Source organism: Anabrus simplex, chromosome 2 (genome assembly GCF_040414725.1).
Source record: "Anabrus simplex isolate iqAnaSimp1 chromosome 2, ASM4041472v1, whole genome shotgun sequence".
Classification (NCBI taxonomy): domain Eukaryota; kingdom Metazoa; phylum Arthropoda; class Insecta; order Orthoptera; family Tettigoniidae; genus Anabrus; species Anabrus simplex.
The window spans coordinates 630,438,936-630,463,029 of NC_090266.1; the positions used below are offsets into that span (position 1 = coordinate 630,438,936).

Here is a 24,094-nt window from a genome sequence, read left to right on the forward strand (position 1 = left end):
AAGATTATGAGAATGGTTTCCTTTGAAATAATTGCCAGAAAGAGCAGTTTTTTACGCCATCCGACGTACGAAACTTTGATACATTTGGCAACGATATTTAAATTCCCACACATGTTACATAAATAAATCACTTGCTATACCGCAAGTGGTATCAATATGTTGCTGGGTTGCTTCTGAAAGAAATTACAAGTGGAGTATAACTTACGGATCGATTCCATTTGAATCGAACCGTTGTTCAAGGATATAGCTTCCTTTTATCGGGAGCCCGAGCATAACCCATGTTACGGTCGGCTTCCCGATTTAACTAAGATGATGTACTCCGGCTATATACATTTTTCCGAGAACGGTACTCGGACTGCGTAATGTTTCTCGTGAATTACGAAAAATGGATTACACGGACAGTTCCTATCTTACGATGTCCAGCTGATGCCATACCACAGAATTAGCATTTACATTTTATTTACAAATGATCTGAAATGTTACAAAGTAGCCTCAGTAGACTACTGCCACAGATGAGATAACGAGAAGCGGTGGGAAATACCGTGGCAATGACCCCCCTCGCATCGCGGGCGAAGTAAACAAACACACCAGGTATTACTGTAACATCGTCCCGTACGGAAACGGTACGATAACGAGGCAACAAAATGATTATAATATTTATCATTCTTATTATTCAACATACGAATAGAGGGATATTGTCACCAAATAATTTAATCCACTATCGTCAGAATATTTATGAAATTATCATCCTTGAAATTATTATTATTATTATTATTATTATTATTATTATTATTATTATTATTATTATTATTATTATTATTATTACTCAACGGTTCCTGGCACTGTCACGTTTGATTAATATCGTCATTATTATGCGGGACGCAAACACAAATGGTTATTAATGTTATTATTATTATATCCCTACCGGGCGAGTTGGCCGTGCGCGTAGAGGCGCGCGGCTGTGAGCTTGCATCCGGGAGATAGTAGGTTCGAATCCCACTATCGGCAGCCCTGAAAATGGTTTTCCGTGGTTTCCCATTTTCACACCAGGCAAATGCTGGGGCTGTACCTTAATTAAGGCCACGGCCGCTTCCTTCCATCTCCTAGGCCTTTCCTATCCCATCGTCGCCATAAGACCTATCTGTGTCGGTGCGACGTAAAGCCCATAGCAAAAAAAATATTATATCCCTCTTGTGGTTATTATTATTATTAATGAATAGGTGACTTAAGATATTATTATTATTATTCACGTCACTCAAGATGTTATTATTATTAATGAACCGGTCACTTCCGCCAAAATATATTAAGATATCGGTCGCAATTATAATTATTTCACTGATCAACCAACGGCATCATTACTGTTATTATGATGACAATTATTATTAATCTGACCGCGATGATTTAACATCGTCCTTACATTATTATTATTATTATCGGTTGCATATTATCATTTAGATTCCCGTTTAACATCTTTATCAATGCTCATTTACTCAAGGCGGTCCAATCATTTATCTGCAATATTTATTATTATTATTATCACGACATGATTGTCATCGCTCGTCATTACAATGATTACAATATACGATCATTTATGTGGACTCTGAACTCTCATTATCCTTAGATCCGTAGTATCTCGACGAATAGCGGTGCAGTCTATTTATTTCGTACATGCTGTCACGGGTTCGAATTCTACCCGCTACGTAACTCAGTATTTCTCTGTGACACTGCCCGTACATTTTACACTCATTTCAATATCCTAAGTGTCTCTCGTACGGAATTTATTTTCCTTTCTATCTCAATATTCCTTGATTCATTTATTTCTCACAGAATTATCAACTGACTTATTTATTTACTTCTGACATCGTACGACCTTTTATTATCTGACTGCAGATTCTTTAACATTTTCTATCTCATTTCGATCTACGCCTTAGTTCGTTCTCCACAAATAATCGTAACATCTTGAAATTATTATTCACCAAAATTTGACAATCATGGTTTCGTAATATTAGTCCTACGAGTTCCGGCTAATGAATTGCAACTTTAAGACACGACATTTATACGTAAAAATACATTGGACCGTAATTTAAACCACACGTTCATTAACATGTACGGATTATTAGCACCGATCTACATTTCAATATTATTAATTTATCAAGTTAAATTACCACACACTTTAATTCCGAATTAAAAACGACATACCGTCATTAAATGATTCCCGACAAACTCAACACCTGATCACTTGAATTTATTATTACGCACGGCTCAATAAATATTCCAATATCACATGAATTATTATTATATCCAATTTATAAAAAAATATTTCTTCAAAAAAAAGTAGTTTTATTTTTTATTTATTATTATTATTAATTAAAAAAATTAATTTCGCCTGTTACACGGTAATCCACTCTTAATATGTTTAACGCATAACCCCTTTTACAATTTCGATTCATTCTGGCACTAACCAATCCAGATACGATTTACTTGGAATATTATTATTATTATTATTATCGCTTCTCACAAATTTAACAACTTCACTTTGAAAATATGAACATACTAATCAACAACAAAACACAACTGGTATGACGAAGCTGGACCTTCCTTCAATGTCATTACATAGCTCGTTAAAATGTCAAACAGAAAAGCACATATCGGGTCTATTTAACTATAATAACCAAAATCAAATGTAAAGAAAATTATTCTTGAATACAAAGAAATTAAGAATGCATGCATGACTTAACGTACTACCCTATATCTACAAAATTTACATCTACAACAAACTGAATACAGAAAAAGACCCGATTATTTACATTGTTATTATTTACTACTGTCCGTGCTACAAATTTAGGATGGGGTCGTTAAGCGCCTCATCTTGTTACAGAAGGTAACCAAGTATAATCAAATTATTCCCATTTTCCCAATCACGCTAACATTTCCATAATATTATATACATTATGTACTCATCTTAGTTTCTCGGTATTCCATTACAGCTTTGCAGATGAGAGGCTCCTTTCGGCCCCCCTCTGCATTTTACTCCTCCATTCTTGATGGCGTAGTTCCACAAAAGATTTCCTGGCACATTACCATTTTACACTAATACCTTAATTATCACCAAAACTTCACCATTGACAACGTTAACACTGAACACTTTAACTTTTATACAACAAATTAATATCCTAGACCCAAAAATTTAATATTTACACTATTTTAATCTTCGTCCAATTACCGCACAATGGACCTGGACACGTACGACGAGGTGTCAATTTTACGCCCGTCGCGATTTATGTCGTCTGACGCGATACGCCCGTTTCATACGGCACTCTTGAAGTGTTCATGATAGCGGTTCGATATTGCAAAGTACAGGCTATTATTCCCTTAAAGTACTGTTCGTCACACAGTCTGTTATGTACGTACTTATTGTGGTACAATTTATATTACTCTCTTGCAGTGCAATTAATTTACTTCACTGATATTTATAACTGACAAACACTGTCCTACGTTAACTATTTCCAGTTCATGTTGCTTGAGCGCGATCACATTTTACAAACACTGGCGGATGCTCGCGCCATTAAATGTTGAGTTACTGTATGCCCGTAAAATTCGAAGTTAGCTGCGACCGACGGTTCACCTCCAGAGATTCATTTCAAGTGTGTTGGCGAGGATCCCTTGTCCCGTATATATGGATGAAGCTTTCCCTCGCGGATTCATTGACGTCATACCCCTTAGGGAGGGGGTGGATTTTTAATATCGGCCCTTGCACTCCGAATTGGACGTTAAAATTTACATCAAATTAATCCACTCCGCTAGCATATCTGCTGGATTAAATATGAACTCCTGGTGATCACAGATTTAGGAGATACGGGTGGATTTAGCTCCTCACATTTCGCGCCTTCGGAAGCGTCCCTTACAACGTGGTCTTCGTCCAGCCAATGACATTCAAGCTGTCTGGTTTCCAAGAAATCCAGCCTCCAATTTATTTAATTTGCCAATAATTATTGATTATTTTTCCCTGCGTGACATCTAATAAATCCATTACATCGATCCGTGTACTCACAATAATTTATTACTGATTAATTTTGAAGTTACGAGAATATCTCATCCATCATTCCTTAAGATGGTATCCCTGAGTCTTCCATCGAATTTTTACGATTGGCCGGCAAGCGGTCACGTGATTTAAATCTCCACCTGCCCGAACCTAGGCTAGCGAATGTCCTCGCAGCCGCTGTAGCTTTCCATGACGTCACGGAATTTCCGTCCTGCCAAAAATATCCCAGTGCATTACTCAAGTAGCGAGCTTCCTTTGTATCACCTATCCCCTTTCTCTTTCTGTCCAAGACTTATTTGTGGACTCTGTATTTCCTTGTTCGCCAACTAATGAGATCCCCTGCTGTGAAGTAGCTAAATGTTGGTGTGTCGAGCTAATCCGTCAGGCTCCAGTCTGTCGTCCTTCCTTCGCTCCTATTTCGACATTACATATATGAAATGTTTTCAACTACACTTCTGTATTTCAATAAATGTACCATATATTATTTTATCAATCAAATCATGATTGACTTTGGGCCTAAGTCACTCGGGTTCAATACATAGAATATTTCATTTTCTTAAGTACTAGTAATTGGCAGGAAACATTATATTCAGCAGCACATGTCGCAATTTCCGCAGGGAACTTGGAGCTCGTGTTTGTTTGCCCGCCAGCTAAGTTTGGAAGGTGGAATTTCGACACGACGTACACAAAGCAGAACAGGGAAACAACAGAACTCCAACGGACAACATTTCGGATGCCCAGCGAGAGGCTAGCGTCACCTACGAGAGATGTTTGAAGTAAGCGTCAGCTACGCGATGTGTTGAGCCAATGAAACGATAGAACCACCGTTGATATGGCTAGGCATTGGTCTAGGGAAGAGATGACCCCAATCGAGGATACGACGGCGTCTTCGAGGACGAGTTAATAAAAACGATGACCGCGTCAGTTAGTTGCCCTATTATTCGGTGAGATTCTGTGCAGGTAGCATCGAAAGAAGTTTTCATTTACGCGAGTGATCGTGTGGGGACTTGTAAAATTTTGTTGGAAGACGCTCAGTCTGCATTTAATCTATTCAAAATTTGTAATACTGGGAGAATGGCATTTAACGTACGATTAGCAAAGGGAGTTCTAGTTCCATCTAATCATTTCAAAATGCATAGTAGCCTGCCTGTGTAAATAGTTTCCTGAGGGCATAAACTTTACAATTTCCAGTCCAGCCTTTTATAAAAAGGGACATACTTGAACTAGTTACGGGAGTAGAAAAGAGAAGCGGTTCCGCGACAGAATGGGAACTGGTTTCACGGTCAGTGGAAATTACCCCCGGATGTAGTATTCTAGTAACCGGCAGGTTGATCTTGACCTAGTTTCTACATCGTGAACGAGGGAATGTTTTAGACGACAACCGGAAGCAGAAGCAGCAGCGGAAAATACGGCGTTGCCTTTCTACCCCTCTATGGAGACAAAAGGACTGATCCAAGTCTTTTCTGAAGGCAGCATCATCATCGATATGGCTGGCTAAAAACAAGATGGGGTCGGCTGTTTCCTGAAGACAGGCGGCGATAAGTCAACGAAACAGATGAGTACAGAGTTTTTAATGTAATTATGTGAGTGTGAACGCGTTTAATGTTGCAAAAGGGGATAGGGTAGTTTAATTTCAGTAGATGTAGCTTTGTTTGGAAGGACTACGTCCTATTTAAAGTAAATGATAGGAAGCTTGTTAATGTAAATATAATTGTAACGTAAACGTGGACCGTTTGCATGAGGTCACAGCTTGCTTTCTTACATTTTATTCTGATTTATTTAGCTGAGTGGTAAGCGTCATTTTTTTACGAATCAGTTTCTTATTTCAGCCTCATATATATATTTGATTTGTTTTACTTTGAGATTTGAGACGCAATGTACGTTTTGGGGCTTAATTGTAAATGTAAATAAGGATTCAAATTAAAGTCGGGAAGGACTAGATTAAAGTATTATTAATGGGAGCTCTAAGTGTACGGAAACATTCCGTGACGTTTTCTGGGATTTATTGCATGATGTGTGAATGAGAGTGTGTAAGACGGTGGAGTGTGGATCCACGAATTTGATAGCGTCATCCTCACGACTATTTTGTATATCTAGGTTGCAAATTAGTAATTGATTCACGAATTCCACGAACGCTGTTTCGTATTTCGAGTTCCGAATATTAGAATAAAATTTCTGTAAAATTTATTATTATTATTATTATTATTATTATTATTATTATTATTATTATTATTATTATTATTATTATTATCAATACGAGTTTCTCGCGATGTAGGATTGAGATATTTTAGTAACTTCCCGATGTTCAGACATGATCGATTGTCAATGTGGCAATTTCTTATTTTCAGTTTATCATATTTATTACAGAGTTGGCCACTTCATTATTCATGTTTACTTTGAGCGCGAATGCTTTGATTTGCGACCAGCGCGGTCTTGTTTCTTTTCATGCGAGCGAATGTTAGACGACGTCCTTCATATTTCTTCATTTTAGGCAACTTTAGTACATGAGATGTTATATGTGTGATTTTGAGTAAGAGGATGCGTTCCTCATTTCTTTATGTGACTTGCCTCGGGTAGACTGTTGAGCAGCGTGTGTAAAGGTTTGGACACTGTGGTTTTGGTATTTGCTGCTTTATTTTGGGAAACGTGGATCTCCACTTTGAGTCATTCCGCCGTGTGTTGGCGAGGGTGATATATTGTCTACCGAGAAGAGTTTTATTTGAGCGGCCTATACTTCGTGATTTTATTGTTTCTGTCCATGTCTCTACGGTTGTTGTAGTTGACGAGAGTTTTATATTGCGACGTTTGTTTCGGATTTTCTGTTATGATATAACCGCGCTGAGGAATATTTTGTCATGTAATCTTTTCCAGGATACAACGTTGAATTATATGTTGAAAGGTAAAGCCTACTCTGTCATTATTTTAATGAATTTGTGTCACGTAATTTCATTTCAGGAATCCACGTTGGCTTGTGCGTGTTATTGTAAAGTCCTCCAGTTGATTGATTTTGTGTCATGAAATTAATTTCAGGATCCTACATTGAATAGGAAGTGTTGCTCAAAGGCCGGTCTCCACTGATTAACATTTAACAACAACATGTTAAATGTTAACTGGTGAGGCTATCAACATATTCAATGTTTAAATGTTGAATACTGTTTCATTTAACATTGTGTCCACACTTAATAAACATGTTAAACTTGACTTTATTTGTTTATGTATAGGCCCTAAGTAGTTCATCATATCAATTTGTGGTAATACATTTAGTTGGTGTCTATTATTTTCAAATAAGGACAATGGACTCAGGTGAAGAGGATTTCGCCCTTTGTTATTGCCACTGTTGCTTCTTGTTATGACTTAGAAATGTAGTTTTATTAGACACATTTCCTCCCCTCATCCTGCCCATTGCTTCAAAAGCAAACCACTTTGAAGTATAAATTTCGTCCGCTCCCGCACCCGACTTTTGATTTTTTTTTTTTTTTGTAATACTCGACTGTACTGGGAGCGGAGGGACGCTAGATTTTTTTAATGCACTCGCGGGAACAATTATAGATAATTTAGAGTTCCTGGAAACTGTCGGATTTCTTCGCTTTATATCTGTATTCTTTTGACGAGGTATCCCACAAACAAGACCTTTCTATTATATCATTAATTAAGTCCAAATAATCTTCCTCCACTCCATTTCTGACTGTAAATTTTAGTATAGTGCAGAGAGAATGACACACGTGCGCGTACCGGTACTGTATTTGTAGCTTATAACAAAGAGAATGAGTGTTGCGGAGTGTTGTAACTATAATCCTACTTCACGAGAAGCACGTCGTTTGCGTCCTTTGGCTATCTGTTGACATGGAAACGGCAAATAATTTGCCGAAGCTGTGCCAACATCTCACGAACAACGACTTGACTTGACATGTTTTCCACTTGGAGCGGTAAACACGCCAACATGTTAAAAGTGTTAACGTCAACATTCTGAGTTAACATGCAAAGTCAATTGGAAGACACAATCACAATATACATGTCAATTGTAACATGTTAAATTTAACATGTTGGTGTTAAATGTTAATCAGTGGAGACCGGCCTTAAAGTGTAATTATGTTTCCTTTTATTTCCGTTGACTGGATGCGAGTTGCGTGAATGCCACATGCTTTTCTTGGTGAGCCCTGGAAAATATGATATAATATTTTTGTTTCTTTGAATGTATATATTTTGCCATTTATATGATTTTGATCTTTGTGTGGTTCCGATCCACATTGTTTGTTATGCTCATGAGATTGTTCATGGCTCGAGATGTATTTTGTGCGTAATATATTTTACCGTTCAGCGTCTTATATAATAGGTTGGTTTTGCCCCACCCCCCACCCTTTTGCGCATTAGATCACGTCTTTTCTTAAGGTTAGGGACCCCACTGCAATGTCAAGTGTGCAGAAATGGGGAACGTACTCATCTACAGTTAAAAGTGTCAACAAAAGTAAAGCCAGGAGCGTGCTGCCATCATGCAAGCCCATGCGTTAAAATTAATGAAACTTCAAGATTTGATTTGATTTGATATGTTAAGTATGTCTGTCGGCATACATTGTAAATTTGTAATTCTGATTCTCAAGATGGACTTTATCAAGCTGAGAAAAATAACAATCTGAGTCATGTAAAATCTGGATTATTTGATACTTTTGCTATCTTTTAAATATTTATCTTGTTTATTTTTAATAAACAAACTTTCCTACAAAACTGACGTCATGCTTCGCCTTGCTTTATTTGTAGTTTTAATTGACCTCACCGTGTCCGTATTTAGTTATATGTTCCCCATCAAGATCCAGGGTGTATGTATTTTAGGGCATTATGTTATCATAGTTTGGACTGAGCACACCTGGGATCGGCTGACTAGTCTAGGGCAAATCACCTTGATGGTAGAAACGGGGGACAATATAAGTATGTGGTAAGATCCCAACTAGAGTATGGTTCCAGTGAAGGGGACCCTCACCAGGATTACTTTATGCAAGAACTGGAAAAAAAAATCCAAAGAAAAGCAGCTCGATTTATTTTGGGTGATTTATGACAAAAGAGAACCGTTACAAAAATGTTGCAAAGTTTGTGCTGGGAAGACTTGGGAGAAAGGACACGAGCTGCTCGACTACAGTAAGTGGTATGATTGAAGCTGGCAGTAGAAAGATGGCATGGAATGAAATTAGTAGACGAATAAGTTGCAGTGGTGTCTTTTAAAGTAGGAAAGATCACAATATAAATTTAGAATTCAAGAGGACAAGTTAAGGCAAATATTCGTTTATAGGAAGGCGAGTTAAGGATTGGAATAACTTACCAAGGGAGATGTTCAATTAATTTCTTTGTAATAATTTAATAAAAGGTTAGGAAAACAAGAGATAGGGAATCTGCCACCTGGGCGACTGCCCTAAAATGCAGATCAGTAGTGATTGATTGACTACTAGTTTACGAAAACGATATCATAAAAGAACATCTTACCCGAGCGTGATAGGTAGGTGCATAGCCGTCGGCAAAGGAGACCTTGCACTTCTTTTAATTAGAAATGGTGACACAAAACTTAAGATCGTGTCAAACTGCTCGGGTTTCATCCGTATGTACAAAAAGAACTCATGAGGAACATTTCCTCGCATTTCTTGCAGTAGATTACCTACCAAAGTCGCCTTGTGATAACCTCCTTTGATTCAAAGGATGAACCCATTGTCTATTTCGCCTTTTCAGGTACACAGCTCCCAGGAGCAAAGCAAGAGATGTGTGCAGTAACATCAGATCTGCTAGCACGTTGTTGGATTCCACCGCGGTATTGAAATATAACAGAACACGGAGATGAGAATTGTGTAGCAACCCGACTTTCCTGCTTTTGTACACGGCGGTGTTTTGATTGGCTGCTGAGTCTTCTTTACGTTACGTACGTCACTCCATTGTGAATACCACACATTTTACGTTAATTTTACGGTTACGTTTGCATTGTGAATGGGGCCTTACTGGCTCCTCTCGTTCCCATTTGCTGTTCAGTTCCCCTCTCCTCCAACCTGTAAGTTCCTCTAGTGCTAGGATGATCTTCATTTCCATCCTTCGCCTTCTATCTGACACCCCCAGTCCTCGATGGTCTGGCTCTTCTTTTAGTCATACTACCGGAATTGGCCTACCTGTAGTGTATGAAACTTAAACCTAATGCTAATTATCCGGATCCGCATCTCCACAACAGTGCATCGCCCATAGATTTAAGTACCGTATGATTTTTTTCTTTGCGTCATAAGGTTTTTTGTTTACTACAGCTAAATTATATCAGGCATGCAGTTTATATTTAACCCGAAATCGTCCTTAAAACTACGATGGACTGTATATCAGAAAAGCAGTGACGACATGGTTGAGTAGCATTCTTTATAATTATCTTTTTATCAAGTGTTTCGTTAGTGGACTTAACGTCGATTCATTTTTCAAACTGGCCCCCCAAAATGTAACAATAATTTTAGTTCCATGGCAACCCCATTTTTTTTAAAGGTTCTATCGCTACTCCGGAGAAAATGTTCGATGTTTTACGCAATTAATTTTAGAAAAATGCTTCACTTACCACATGCAATTAAAGCTAACTGCTCTTCGGTGAAGCCTGGTAACTGACGTTTGGCGGGATCACGTGACTTCTAACAAACAAATTAAGGCAGTGGTTGGGTCGACCTCTGCGCTGCTGAGGACGAGCTTATGGCATGTTTGTGCCAGGTTACGGAAGTTCATTGAAGTTAAATGCGACTGTTCGAATTGTTGTAATGTATACTTTGGCAGTCCTTCCCCGACTTGATATTTTAATAACATTGCTAATACCTGTCAGTGCGTATTAGCATTTACTCCGATGGGGGTCACCGAAAGTAAAATAGGCTATGCAATCCAATATGGCTGTCGTATTTTCTATCGCGTCAAGTTTTCTCATTGTTATTTTGATTCAGAATTTGGTTCGTGCGACGTAACAGTGTTTTGTGTGTAATCTGAAATATATTAGGAGTGCTGTTTAATTTATCATGTGTTGTGTGTCCCCTTGGTTTCGCTGGGGACAATATATACAGTAGGCCTCGTCCCAGCTGCTGGTGGTGTTTACAAAATGTGTGCAGGTGAGATGACAGCATCGTTGAAGTTATGGTGTATATTCCACTTATGACAGCTCTTCATAATGCATCACGAGCGTGTGTATGTTGTTATTTTACATCAGTATGGTACTTATTGATTCTTTCATTTAGATATTTGTGGCTCCGGATCCGCATCTCTACAATGATGCATCGCCCAAGGAGAATCAAGATCACAGATCTCAATCCTCATCTGATGTGTGTCTTATGCGGTGGTTACTATATTGATGCGACAACCATTATCGAGTGTTTACATTCTTGTAAGTGATAAATTAAATTTTATTTTATGTAATATGTGAGAAGTGACTCTCATGTTTGTACTAAACAAAGTACAAAATTGAGGAAACTCAGTACAGTAAGTAGCATATGTGATTCCTTTGGCTGTATGTTTCAACATGCCCAATTCTAACACAGGTGTTAGTGTTAGTCAGGATTCATCTCCCAGACCCTCGCATTTTCAGTTGAAAAATTGAACGGGCAGTAATTCATGTGGTCGTTTAGCTAATAAACTTTTGAAGATTATTCCCAATTTCCAGATGCAAAGATCATGAAGGAGGTATTAAAATTAATTTGTCACTATATGCAGTAGGCATGCAATCACAGTAGCAGAATCCATTCGTGGAAACTGTTTCACCATGATTTGAATAAATTGATAGCGTTTGGATCACCATGTTTTGAATACATTGATGACGATCGGATACCGTATAACTTAGTTTATGTAGTCTGCAGTGAAGACCTTGTTGAACAAGTTCAGTATTGAATGCTACCTTGACGTGTGATGGTTTTGTAACAGGTAACGTCAGGTAAATTTGCGTGGGATTTGTTATTTCTTAAGTTCTGTAACAAGAACCTGATTGACTGGAAGGACTGTGAATTAGTGTACAACACGTTTGTCATATCTGTCATCTAACTCATACCGTATGTTCAAAACTACAGCCCATGTAGGCCTAGTGATGATGAAACAAATGATAAATAGTGGTTCAGACAATATTCCAGTGTAGGGAGGGTATTTGAACTTGCGCTTCATTCACTTTATAGTTTGTTTATATAAGAGAAAGAATACACAACATAACTTGTGTAGCTTCAGTTCCTGCTATGAGAAAGTTCCATATGTGTTATACATAAACTGAGAACTGTGCTGCCAATCAAAATTATCCTCACATGGCAAAACTTTTCCTTACACTCATTTCCGTTATTAGGTCTAAAATTGTTGTGTATTAGCTTGCTTGTAATTTGTAATGGGAATAAAGTACTGTAGAGAAATCTTATTTCAGAAATCTATTTTCCTCGGCTTGAATAATAATGAATGAAACTGAAGTACTCGTAATGTATTGTTCTAGGTGTGATACGTTCATTGAATAACTTACTATAGAAAGTTTGTCAACTGTGTCAGTATTGTTTTAAGTTTTACTTTCACTTTAGCATTCTTCCTCCATAAAGTCAACTAGGTCTAAATGTTAACATGTTTTTCATGCTATCATTTTCACTACATTGTAGGTCTAGGCTTTATTTATAATTATGAGAAGTAGGTTAAAGATGAGTAAATAATAATGAAAAATATGAACTAAGATGTATCACTTTATATCTGCTGTCTCTCAATAATCAGCCTAGAGGCCGGTTGAATCCTCAGATATCACCACCAGAGGTTATGCGGTTATGGGAAATGGCAAAAACACATGGTGGCACTAAAATGAGACGTACTAAGCAAGATAAGAAGTGAGGTAGTTTGCCATTGCTATCCTCATTAGTCCAGTATGACTTACCCTACGAGTAACCTTTCACAATTCTCAGACACGAGTCATGCTTCGACTGTCATTATTCAGCCCACCCATACCTCAGTAGCTCAGTAGCAATAAATGAGACTGGAACTTTGGTAGAAGCTACATAGCCCGGAGACATAGAAAAACACTGCATCCATCAAGGAATGAAAAGGAGGACCATACTGACAAGATATGTTTATAAACACTGCAAAAAAAAACTAGCCTACTCAAAGTAGACTAACTGATTTTGTTTGGAAGTGTGCTCATTTATGATAGGTTTTAAGATAACTGACAACTATCTTATTACCATAACAGCTTAAAAGAGTGCAGAACAGATTATTGATTCTTAAAGTGAAAACTCTTCCATTTTCTGTTTTTCACTTAGGAACATGCCTGTTAGGTGGAATGCACATTCGAAGTTCTTGGGCACTTCCTTTCCTTGCTTATTAGTTGGCTTTTTGAGGTAATTGCTACTCATTTTTCACAGGCTAATTAGAATCGGAAACCAGTTTCTTTTTGAGAATGTAAGAAGTGACTTTGGGGATAGTTTTTCCTAATTGGCTGTTTTTAATGGGAATTAAGTGAAACTGTTGGATGAAACTCATAGAAGAATCCTAGCAATTTCTGTTTTGGGAGGATAGTTGATGCATGGGAGGTTGAACATTATCAGCTTCTGACTAGAATTGATTAGGCTATGTAGTCTACAAGCACAAATTGGATAATTAAGCAAAATATTGTGGTTAAAATGTTATCTTGTCCTTCTGGAACTATGTGAGATTCAGTTTGGACTCCTAAGTATGTCCAACCTTCTCAGTCATGCATATTTTGATTCTTACCCATGCGATAACAAATCAGGTTAGGTAGGTTAACCCTAGAATCATAAACTTTCATCTCCCAGACTACGTCCGGCTCCGTAGCTAAATGGTTAGCATGCTGGCCTTTGGTTACAGGGGTGCCGGGTTCGATTCCCGGCAGAGTCGGGAATTTTAACCATCATTGGTTAATTTCTCTGGTACTGGGGCTGGGTGTATGTGTCGTCATGATCATTTCATCCTCATCACGACACGCAGGTCGCCTACGGGAGTCAAATCGAAAGACCTGCACCTGGCGAGCCGAACATGTCCTCGGACACTCCCGGCACTAAAAGGCATACGCCATTTCATTTTCCCAGACTATGCACCCCCGTAATTTCCGCAGGAATTTCCACACGCTAATGAACTGTGCCTCCCCTCCTCCATCTATTCTTCCCCAGCTATCAACAATCAGTGCTGACCTTGGTTTCAAGTACTAAGGTCCAGTTGTTTGTCCGTTGCGATATGACCGTCATCTGAGAGACGAAAGTTTATGATTTGTGATTTGTACATAGCTGTAAATAGTGTGAATATTTAGTTAATTACAGTAATGTTTTTTGTACGTAATACGTAAGCTTAATAGGATACTGAAATGGAAAATCTAACGCACGATGATGAATTGATAGCTGCAGTTCTTTCTGAATTAGACAGAGAATCACTGTCTTCAGGAGACATTAGTGGTAATGAAAGTGATGTAAGTTGAAGATGGTGTAGAAGAATCATTGCGTTAGTCAGACAGTGATGCCGACCATACCTTATTGCTCAACAGTTCAGTAATAGTATTCAACATTTGGAATCTGACAGTGATAACGATAATGATAGAAACAACAATAGCCACCCAAATATAATTGTTCCCAGGAAAACGATTCTCAGAGGACGAGACGGTCATAAGTGGTCCACAAAAAAAGCCTCAAAGGGCTGGAAGCCGAACACCAGCTCAAACTATGACGTATACGAGATAAAGGCCAGTAAATGATGGAGCAAAAGTTGAAAGTCCAATAGGTGCTTTCATTTTATTTTTTTCTGATAATATGCTAAACCAAATAGTTACTCACACCAATACTGAAATCACTGATAAAAATAAAAAATACAGAAATATTACCTCAACCAATTGCTCAACTAATTTAGTAGAAATGAAATCTCTCATGGGTCTGTTAGTACTGTCAGCTGCTCAGAAAGGTAACCATGTGAATTCTAAAGAATTATTTGACTCTAGTTTCAGTGGATCACGCTATGTATCTTGCATGTCAAAAGACCGTTTTGACTTTCTGATAAACAGTCTTAGATTTGACGACAAGACAACCAGACCTATGCGTCGTGAACATGATAAGTTTGCACCTATATGTGAGCTTTGGGATCAGTTTGTTTCAACCTGCACTCGTAACTATATTCCAAGAGTGTTCTTAACAGTCGATGAACAGCTGGTCACATTTCGAGACTGCTGTCCATTTTGCGTGTATATGCCCAAAAAGCCCAACAAATATGGGATAAAAATCGTTTTATGTGACGTTAAAACTAAGTACCTTACATGCTCAGTGCGATCCCATACCTTGGTAAAGGTACTAATTCAACAAACCTCCCTTTGGCCATGTATTCCGTGAATGGAATTACCCGGCCAATACATGGATTAAACAGAAATATTACCACTGACAATTGGTTCACCTCAGTTCGTCTGGCCGATTCTCTGCATTGTAACCATGACCTGACAATCATTGGAACAATGAGAAAAGATAAACCACAGATACTGCCAGAGATGAAAACAAACTAAGAAAGTTTTGGTCCTTCGTGTTTTGTTATGATGGTATAAAAACAATGGTGTCCTATGTAGGAAAACCAAACAAGAATGTAATCCTCCTTTCTACATACCATGAACAATAGCCGCCAGTGGGAAACCAGATATGGCGAAAGACTACGATGGGCTAAAGGTGCCGTGGACACTTTAGATGAAATGTTAACAGTGATGTCCTCTTCAAGGAAAACGAGAAGATGGCCAATGTGTATCTTTTATAGTATGATTAATACATCACTTGTCAATTGATACATTATTTATGTGCATATGATGGTTCAAAAAGGCCAAAAGCCACTTTCAAGGCAAGAGTTTGCAAAGGGTATATCCAAAATTCTAATGACTACAAAGCTGCAAGAGAGACTTCAGACACCAACTTTGAGGCGTAGCCTGAAGAGTACCATCTCTGAAATTCTTGGAAAAGATGGCATTCCTGAAGAGCCTCAACCAGGTACTGCTGAAGGAAGAAAAATTTGTGTATTTTGTCCATTAAAGAAAAGAAAAATGACCCGATTCTTTTGCAAAACATGCCGGAGGCACATGTGTCTTGATCATAAGGCAAAACAGTGCACTGAATGTGCCTGTTGAAGAAAAACTGACCAGAGTGTATTGTCATCATTACGTGTGATAGTTTTAAGTATACTATTTTGTATTGTGTGTAAAATGTTGGGTTTATGCTTATTAAAATGCTTTTCTTGTTGGTAGTCTGACAGACAAAAGTTTATGATTAGTGTTACACTGGAGGGACTTTATGATTCTAGGGTTAAATCTTCTCTGCTTGAGTTACAGAGGTGTATGTTAATTATATATCCATATGTCTATCTGTTAAGTCGTCAACCCAGAGGTTGGTTGGATCCTCAAAAAGCACCACCAAAGGTTATGCAGTTATAGGGAAACAACAGAAGCCGATGCCTGTGCCAAAATGTGGCATACAGTGCAATATTCAGAGTGAGGTAGTTTGATATCCATATGTTGACACACGTATCTCACTGCTAGTTATATACCTTCCCAATATAGGGCCAAATTTTCAGGGAACCTCGTGACTTTCCTGCTTTTGTTACCCATGTTTCACCTTACAACTGATATAGAACCATGTACGGTAGTTTGTTAAATGTAGGTTATGTTTAGTATTTGGTTAAAAGTTGTAGTGATGTTTTGCAGAGAAATACAGTGTGTTTATTTGTGTGCAGTATATGAGTAGATCAGTTTCAAAACTATTATTTTGCTATAGGCTAAAGTAGTTCTGCTAACTAAATTACTTGCTTGTGAAATTCATCACTTGTACCCACATAACTGATGTGAAATATAATTAAAAGTGGACAGTGAAAGATAAAGGCTTCACTTTGATTTTTATGGTAAACAAGTTACCTTGTTGGAGCCCTTTTTCTGATTATATTCAGCTGCTCTCAGAAACTTCACTACCAAGATAGCATGGACTCATTTTCCAAGATAGTTTTGTCTGATGTGTTTGTATAATGTGTGTGATTTGAATTATGTCTGTTTGTTGAGAATGTTGGTGCTTTGAGATAAAAGAAAGTGTGTAGGCCCTATGACGGGTTGGTTTTTTTTTTTTTTTTTTTTTTTTTTTTAAAACACTAGTTTTGGCTGTATCCTTAGGGTTGATGAGAAGAATTTTCATGCTTCTGTTGATGCCTGCATGTTAATGTCCTATGTCTAGTAGGAGGTAGACAAATACAGATTCTGTACATAGAACACATAAGTGCTCTTAAAACTAAAAATATCAGTCATCATCTCAAATGTAGAACTCAACATCAGCCCTAGCCACCTCGACCTTAACTTTCTAGAACTGTATGAAAGATAGGTAACGTACCGGTATACACTTAACTTACTCTACCTCAAAGCACATTATATGACCACATCATTCAAACCTGCCTTTCTGCGTGTAATGTTGGCAAGAACAAATGATATTGAGAGTTCATGTTCTGGAAGTCAGATATCGAAGATTGGTTGAAAGTGCTCCAAGGAGACTTGTTTTAAAAATTTAAAATAAAAGTTGTAGCGAAGTTGCTTTATCTTGTCAGTTATCACCAATTAGCCTATATAAGAATAACTTAATTAAAAAGTATTTGGATACTTTAGATCTAAATACTTTAAAATCACCAGACACAACACAAGTACCAGTATAATAGGCCCTAGTAGTTTCACAGCACATTGAATTAGGGTTATTTTGGAAGCATAGGCCTACCATTAACTTGTCACACTCATGATGTTTAGTTTGTTTGCTGAAAAGCTTTGACATGTATCTGATAAAATACATTTATTACAGGTTAGAGCCATATTAAGTTTGGGCTTAACTTACTGCCATGATCTTTTTTTTTCTTCAGAAGAAACATCAGTTTGAGTAACTTGTTATTAATTAATGTGGAGAAATTCATTGTTGGTTTTCCTGTCTATAATTAGCTTTAAGATTACAGAGAGTTTTCTTTTCGTAGTGGTTGATGTTCGAACTTTTTGAAATTCTCCTCGTCTCCTTTAGAAATCTGAGTGATGTATCCCACACTCAGCACGTAGCTGTGGTAGAATAATTACCTATAAATCAAGGACTGGAGTCTAATGTCTTGATTTATAAGATTTGTATTGTATGTAATTTAAATTATTGTTTGTCATTAATTTTTAGAAATATTTTAGTACTTGCAGGCTTGTAACGTAGTTGGTCAGATACTCGCTTCTTATGCTCAAAAGTGTGGGATCGGATCCCAGCACAGCTGCTAGGTTAATATAATGAACAGTAATAATGACTTCTTGTTTGATATTGAACTGCTAGACAAACACTAAGTACCATTGAACTGCTATACCAGCGAACATGGCTATGGAAGATATTAACTCTTCTAAATAGGTTTGCTTGATGAATGTAGAAACTTCAGTTAAAATATTGACCTAGTTTTGACATATTGTGCCAGGCTGAGTGGCCCAGACGGGTGAGGCGCTGGCCTTCTGACCCTAACTTGGCAGGTTCGATCCTGACTCAGTCCAGTAGTATTTGAAGGTGCTCAAATACATCAGCCTCATGTCGGTAGATTTATCGGCACGGGAAAAAAAAAACTCGTGCAGGACTAAATTCCGGCACCTCGGCGTCTCCGAAAACCGTTAAAGTAGATAGTGGAACGTAAAGCAAATAACATTATTGTTATTATTATTATTATTTGATATATTGTAGGCCTAGTTTGTTAGTCAGTCAAATTAAGACCTCTAACTCGATTGCCTTGAGAACATTACAGTTATTGGAGCATGCAATATACAACACATACAAAACACACACGGTTATATATTTGGAAAGTAGTCTATATAGGCCTCTCTCTCTAAGAAATAGAGCTTACATTTGAGCACTGTTGAATGTAGTTATCTAGAGAGCTATAGATCAGTTCGCAAAAATGTGATTTGTTGGAATCAGACATCTTCATTTTCTTGTTAGAAAATGACTTCACTACAGTTTTTACGGTAAACAAGTTACCTTGGTGGGCCAAAACAAGGTAGACTGTTTACTGAATATAGCAGTCTAAACGCACTCTACTGTGGTAACCAGTTTACCATAAAAACTGTAGACTACTGAAGTCATCATGGAAAGTTAATTCGTAACATCACTATGTCAGCAATGAAGATTTTTTCAAAAAAATTCTGGTACGTTCAGTAGTTTTTGGTGCAAGCGTTTTTTCAAATATAGAAATGTATGTTCGATACCTAAATCAGCTGGGCACTCTAATTCATTGTGCAATTAGAATAGAAGCTGGACAATACTGCAGAGTATAGGCCTGTTGTTCACTGCAACAGATAGGGAATCTGCCACCTGGGCGACTGCCCTAAATGCAGATCAGTATTGATTGATTGATTGATTGATTGATTGATTGATTGATTTGATGTTTTCATCCTTTATTGGTAGTGTTTAAAGGACTAAAATATTTGTGAATTGGTAGTTTTATCATCTTTAGTCCACAGAGATCAGAGTACAGTAGTTACAAGGAGTTGTGTATTGAAGGTATTGTAGAAGTGTAATTTTATAACTGTAGTCTTTTACTCCACAGAGATGTAGTGTAATGAAAATTTTGTTTTTACTGGCAGATAATCAAAGAAATTTTATTTCTTAAAACATCTATCAGTTTACAACCACAGTATGGAAAATTTTATTCAAAAGATTTTGGTACATTTTAACTCCTTGTAGCATTAAATTACTGGTTCTATTGAACTCCTTACAGTGATGATAAACATACAGGATGCATGTATATGACAAAGTGCCCACGTGATAGCCATGATCGTTGAGATGTCAAATCTTTGTGGTCTGACATCATGATGAGCCTGTTTTGAAAACCATTTTCAGGGCTGCCAACAGTGGAGTTCGAACCTACTATCTCCCGAATACTGGATACTGGCCGCTCTTAAGCGACTGCAGCTATCGAGCTCGGTGTTTCCCATTTTCACACCAGGCAAATGCTGGGGCTGTACCTTAAGACCATGGCCACTTCCTTCCCACTCCTAGCCCTTTCCTATCCCATCATCGCCATAAGACATATCTGTGTCGGTGCGACGTAAAGCAACTAGAAAAAAAAATTCCTCTTCCTGTAAACAAATATTTGCCCAAATTTGTTTTCTTGAATTCCACCTTCATATTGTGATCATTCCTACTTTCAAACACTCCACTCAACCTTATTTATCTCTTATTATCATTCCACGCTATCCCTCCACTGATAGCTAGCTCAGAACATACGCTTAGTTGAGCTGCTTGTCTCCTTACTTCCAAGTCTTCCCAGCCCAAAGTTGGCAACGTTTTCATAACACTACTCTTTTGTCGGAAATCACAAAGTACAAATTTTGCTGATTTTCTTTGGATTTTTGCCAGTTCTCAAATCAAGTAATCCTGATGAGGGTCCCATACACTAGAACCATACTCTAATTGCGGTCTTCCCAGCAACCTACATGACCTTTCCTTTACCTCCGTTTTACAACCCTTAAATACCCTCATAACCATACGAAGAGATCTGTAACCTTTATATATACTATCCTGTTTATGTGATTATCCCAATGAAGATCTTTCCTTATATTGACATCTAAGTACTTACACTATTGCCCATGAGGTACTTACACTCCATCAACGCTAATTAAAACTCGGACTACTTTTCCTCTCAGTGAAACTTATAGCCTGACCTTTCATCCCATTTACCATCATGCTTTTGTTTGCTCTTTATCTCACGTTTACCATCCTACCATTGTTTGCTGTCCATCTCACATCATTTTGAAATCTTTTTACAGTCGCTCACAATCCTGTATCTAGTTTATTAATCTATACAGTATAACATCATTCTCAAAAAGCCTTATTTTTTTAATTCCAGTACTTTATTGTAAGAAAACATAAAGATGCCTTGAGGAGCTTGCTTGTTAATTATTAGAGGATCAGATAATGCTTCACCTGGTTTCAATACAATGGAGTCCCTCCAGATTGAACGTTAACTGTCCGTAACCATCTGGATCAGACATATCCAGGAAAATGGGTAGGAAGACGGAGACCTGTCTTTTGGCCCGCCAGGTCACTGGATTTAACACCATTAGACATCATCCTGTGGGGGTTTTTGAAGCAAAGTATTTACACCGAGGAGACAGAAAATCCTGAGCGCCTTCGACAACTCATTGCAAAATCTGTAGGAATATCCATTTAGTGGCTTGCCCACGTGTGCATAAAACAAACAGGTCATCACTTCGAGCACTTGCTAATGTAACTAACCATTGTTAGTGCAGTTTGGTCCTCCCCCTCCCTGCTACCTACTCCATTTTTGTCCAACCGAAATGGCATAGTGGCCCTCCTTAGGGTCACATGCACTTTCATTCACAGAAAATGTGTTTGTGGCTGCAGAATTATAATAGCTTAACAGAGGATCTTGGTACTGATCTGTCCATTTAAGTATATATGTGATGAAATCAGTCAGTTGATCCCAAGAGAGAGCTTGGACTTGAAACCTCCATTTTGACTGCTTGCTATGTAGACAATTAGAAATTTTTGTCAAATGCTAATGATTTTCGTACTTTTGAAAACCAAATAAGTTAACTGCCTCAGTATTTTCAATGGCCTCTATTTTGTTTTTATAATCTGTCCTTTTTAATGTGATGGGAAGAGTTGGCAATGAAATATTCTTAGATCATGCATTTAAAAAAATGTAAATATAGTTCCTTTCCCCATTCTCATACAGATTTAGGTTCGGAATGCACCATCAGCTGGCCTGAAGATAATTTTCAGTGGTTTCCAATTTTTACACCATACAAATGCTAGGGCTATACCTTAATTAAGGCCACGGCTGGTACGTTCCCTAGCCCTTTCTCATCCTGGCTTTCTGAGCTCAAATTGGTGGGTTTAATCGTGGCTCAGTCTGGTGGTATTGAAAAATGCTCAAATATATCAACTTCATGTCAGTAGTTTTATCAGCACGTGAAATAACTTTCAAGGGATAAAATTTCTGCTCTGTGTCTCTGAAAACTTTGAAAGTAGTTAATGAGACTTAAAACAACATTATCATTCAATTCCTGGAACACTATATTCATATGTAAAGACCATTCTGTCTTGTCTGAGATAAATGTTATTGTTATTTACAGTCAAGTTTTAATCATATGAGAGAGAGAAGGAGGAGGAGGATGATGATGATCATTGTTGTTGTTTAAAGGGGCCTTACATCTAGGTCATTGGTCCCATTAAATGGGTTGTTATTTTACTGAGAGTGAAGGAGGTGAATAAAATCCATCATATTTGTTTTGCTGGTGGTTTTAACATCACACCAACTTGAATAGGTTTTTGGCAACAATGGGATAGGAAAGGGCCATGACAGCGAAGGAAGTGGCCATGGTCTAATTAAGCTTCACCCTCAGCATTTTTCCCCGTGTGAAAATGGGAAAACGCAAGGAAAACCATCATCAGGGCTGCACTGATAGGATTCAAGTCCACCATCTCTTGAATGCAGCTTACAGCTACACGATGTATGACACCCAGCCCACTCACCTGGCCCAGCATTTGTAATTCTATTTAGCAGTAGTGCATCAAAGTATTATAATTCTTTACCATTTTCTGTTTTTCAGAGTTATCTATCTCAACCCCCAAAGTGTCTTTGTGATTGAACTCTGAATGACAACATATAATGGCCACAAGAATTTTTCGCTTTGATGACCTCTATGCAGTTTAAGAGTATTTTCTTTCTGGACAAGGGCACTTTTCTGACTGGATATAGTTCCTTCAAATTGATAAGAGTATGTCAGTTAATTTTCTGTACTTGCCTCATTAGAACACCTAAATATTTATTTGTAAGGATATCGTACGCAAAATGTGTAAATGGTTATCATGTTTCTATACAGAACAGTACTCCTAGCTTGTTACACAGTATTCAAACTCTGTGAACCAAAATACTATAGAAGTGTGTTTTTGTTCTTAATACTTCCTATTTGATATTTAAAACCATTGTTCTTTGTTTTTGAAACAACTTCATGATATTACCGGTAAATACGTTGTTGAATTTTATATCCATGTTCCTGTGTATGCATATTTATAACTGTTTTCCATATTTGCCTAATCAGAACTCCTAATACTGTGCTTATAGGGAAGGAAGGTATATCCTCTTTTTGAGATATCAAATCATTTTCTTGGAAGTACCTATTTGAGGATTTCAGTAGGTCATTGCCATCATTGTTTTGTTTTTGTGTTCTCCTTGCTTTCTTGCTTTATCTAAGTACAAATAAAGTTTAGTCTCTCAGCTCAGATTTTGTCCCTGTGCAATATAGAAGCTCTTTGTATACAGAAACTTTGACGAGTGGTAAATTTTCTGTACAAAATAAAACTTTCCACTTGATATTTTGAAGTTTCCTGTTTCCTTTGGAAATTATAACATTTCTTGGTCTTTTTTGAATACCGAAGTCTGACTAACTCTTTGATACTGTCTAATAAAAATAAAGGAGAATTTTAAGTTCAGTTTCTTATTTCTACTCTCACTTACTATATACATTTTTGAATAACAGGGGAGAAATTTAACATTTCCTCAAAATTTTGTATTGAACAAATCATATTTTGAATCGGGGCCTGGATGCTTTCATAGAATTGGTCTAGCTTGAAATAAAACATCCAATGCATTTTTGATAGTATTGTAATCTCCAAATGATATTCCAGTCAAAGAATTCTGCAGAGACCAAAACTGATAGAACTCGCATGATACAATGTCCGGTTGATGTGGTATATGTGCTAAGATGTAATCTTAAGTAACTTTTTGCTGATGATAAAAAACATCCGAGCTGTTTTGTTGAAGCACAGTGTCCTTTTTTGTTTGTTAGTTCTGGCCTCTTCTGTTTATTTTTTTCTTGATCTAGATCCAGCATACATCTTAGTTGATCATCGTATTGTGAGAGAGCTGCTCGTAGTACAGAAAACCTTCAAAATTCTAACAAGATTCCATGATTACTCCGCTAGTATTGCTAGGCAGCATAGCTAAGACTGTACAGAATTGACTGTTTGAGTCAAGTAAACAGGTTTAGTCCCAGCTCAGTCCTCTGGTATTTGAAGGTGCTCA

The 24,094-nt window shown here is 37.5% G+C and overlaps 1 protein-coding gene across 1 annotated transcript in view; it reads left to right on the forward strand.

The window, feature by feature from the left end:
* Positions 1-10,710: 10,710 nt before the first annotated feature.
* The window catches only part of LOC136864289 (polycomb group protein Psc), a 252,009-nt gene continuing 238,625 nt past the window's right edge, over positions 10,711-24,094 (forward strand). Inside the window, exons 1-2 of the mRNA XM_067141068.2 lie at positions 10,711-11,139; positions 11,266-11,411. Of these exons, the coding sequence (XP_066997169.2) occupies positions 11,297-11,411 (115 nt within the window). The 5' untranslated portion in view covers positions 10,711-11,139; positions 11,266-11,296. The remainder of the gene's footprint in view (positions 11,140-11,265; positions 11,412-24,094) is intronic.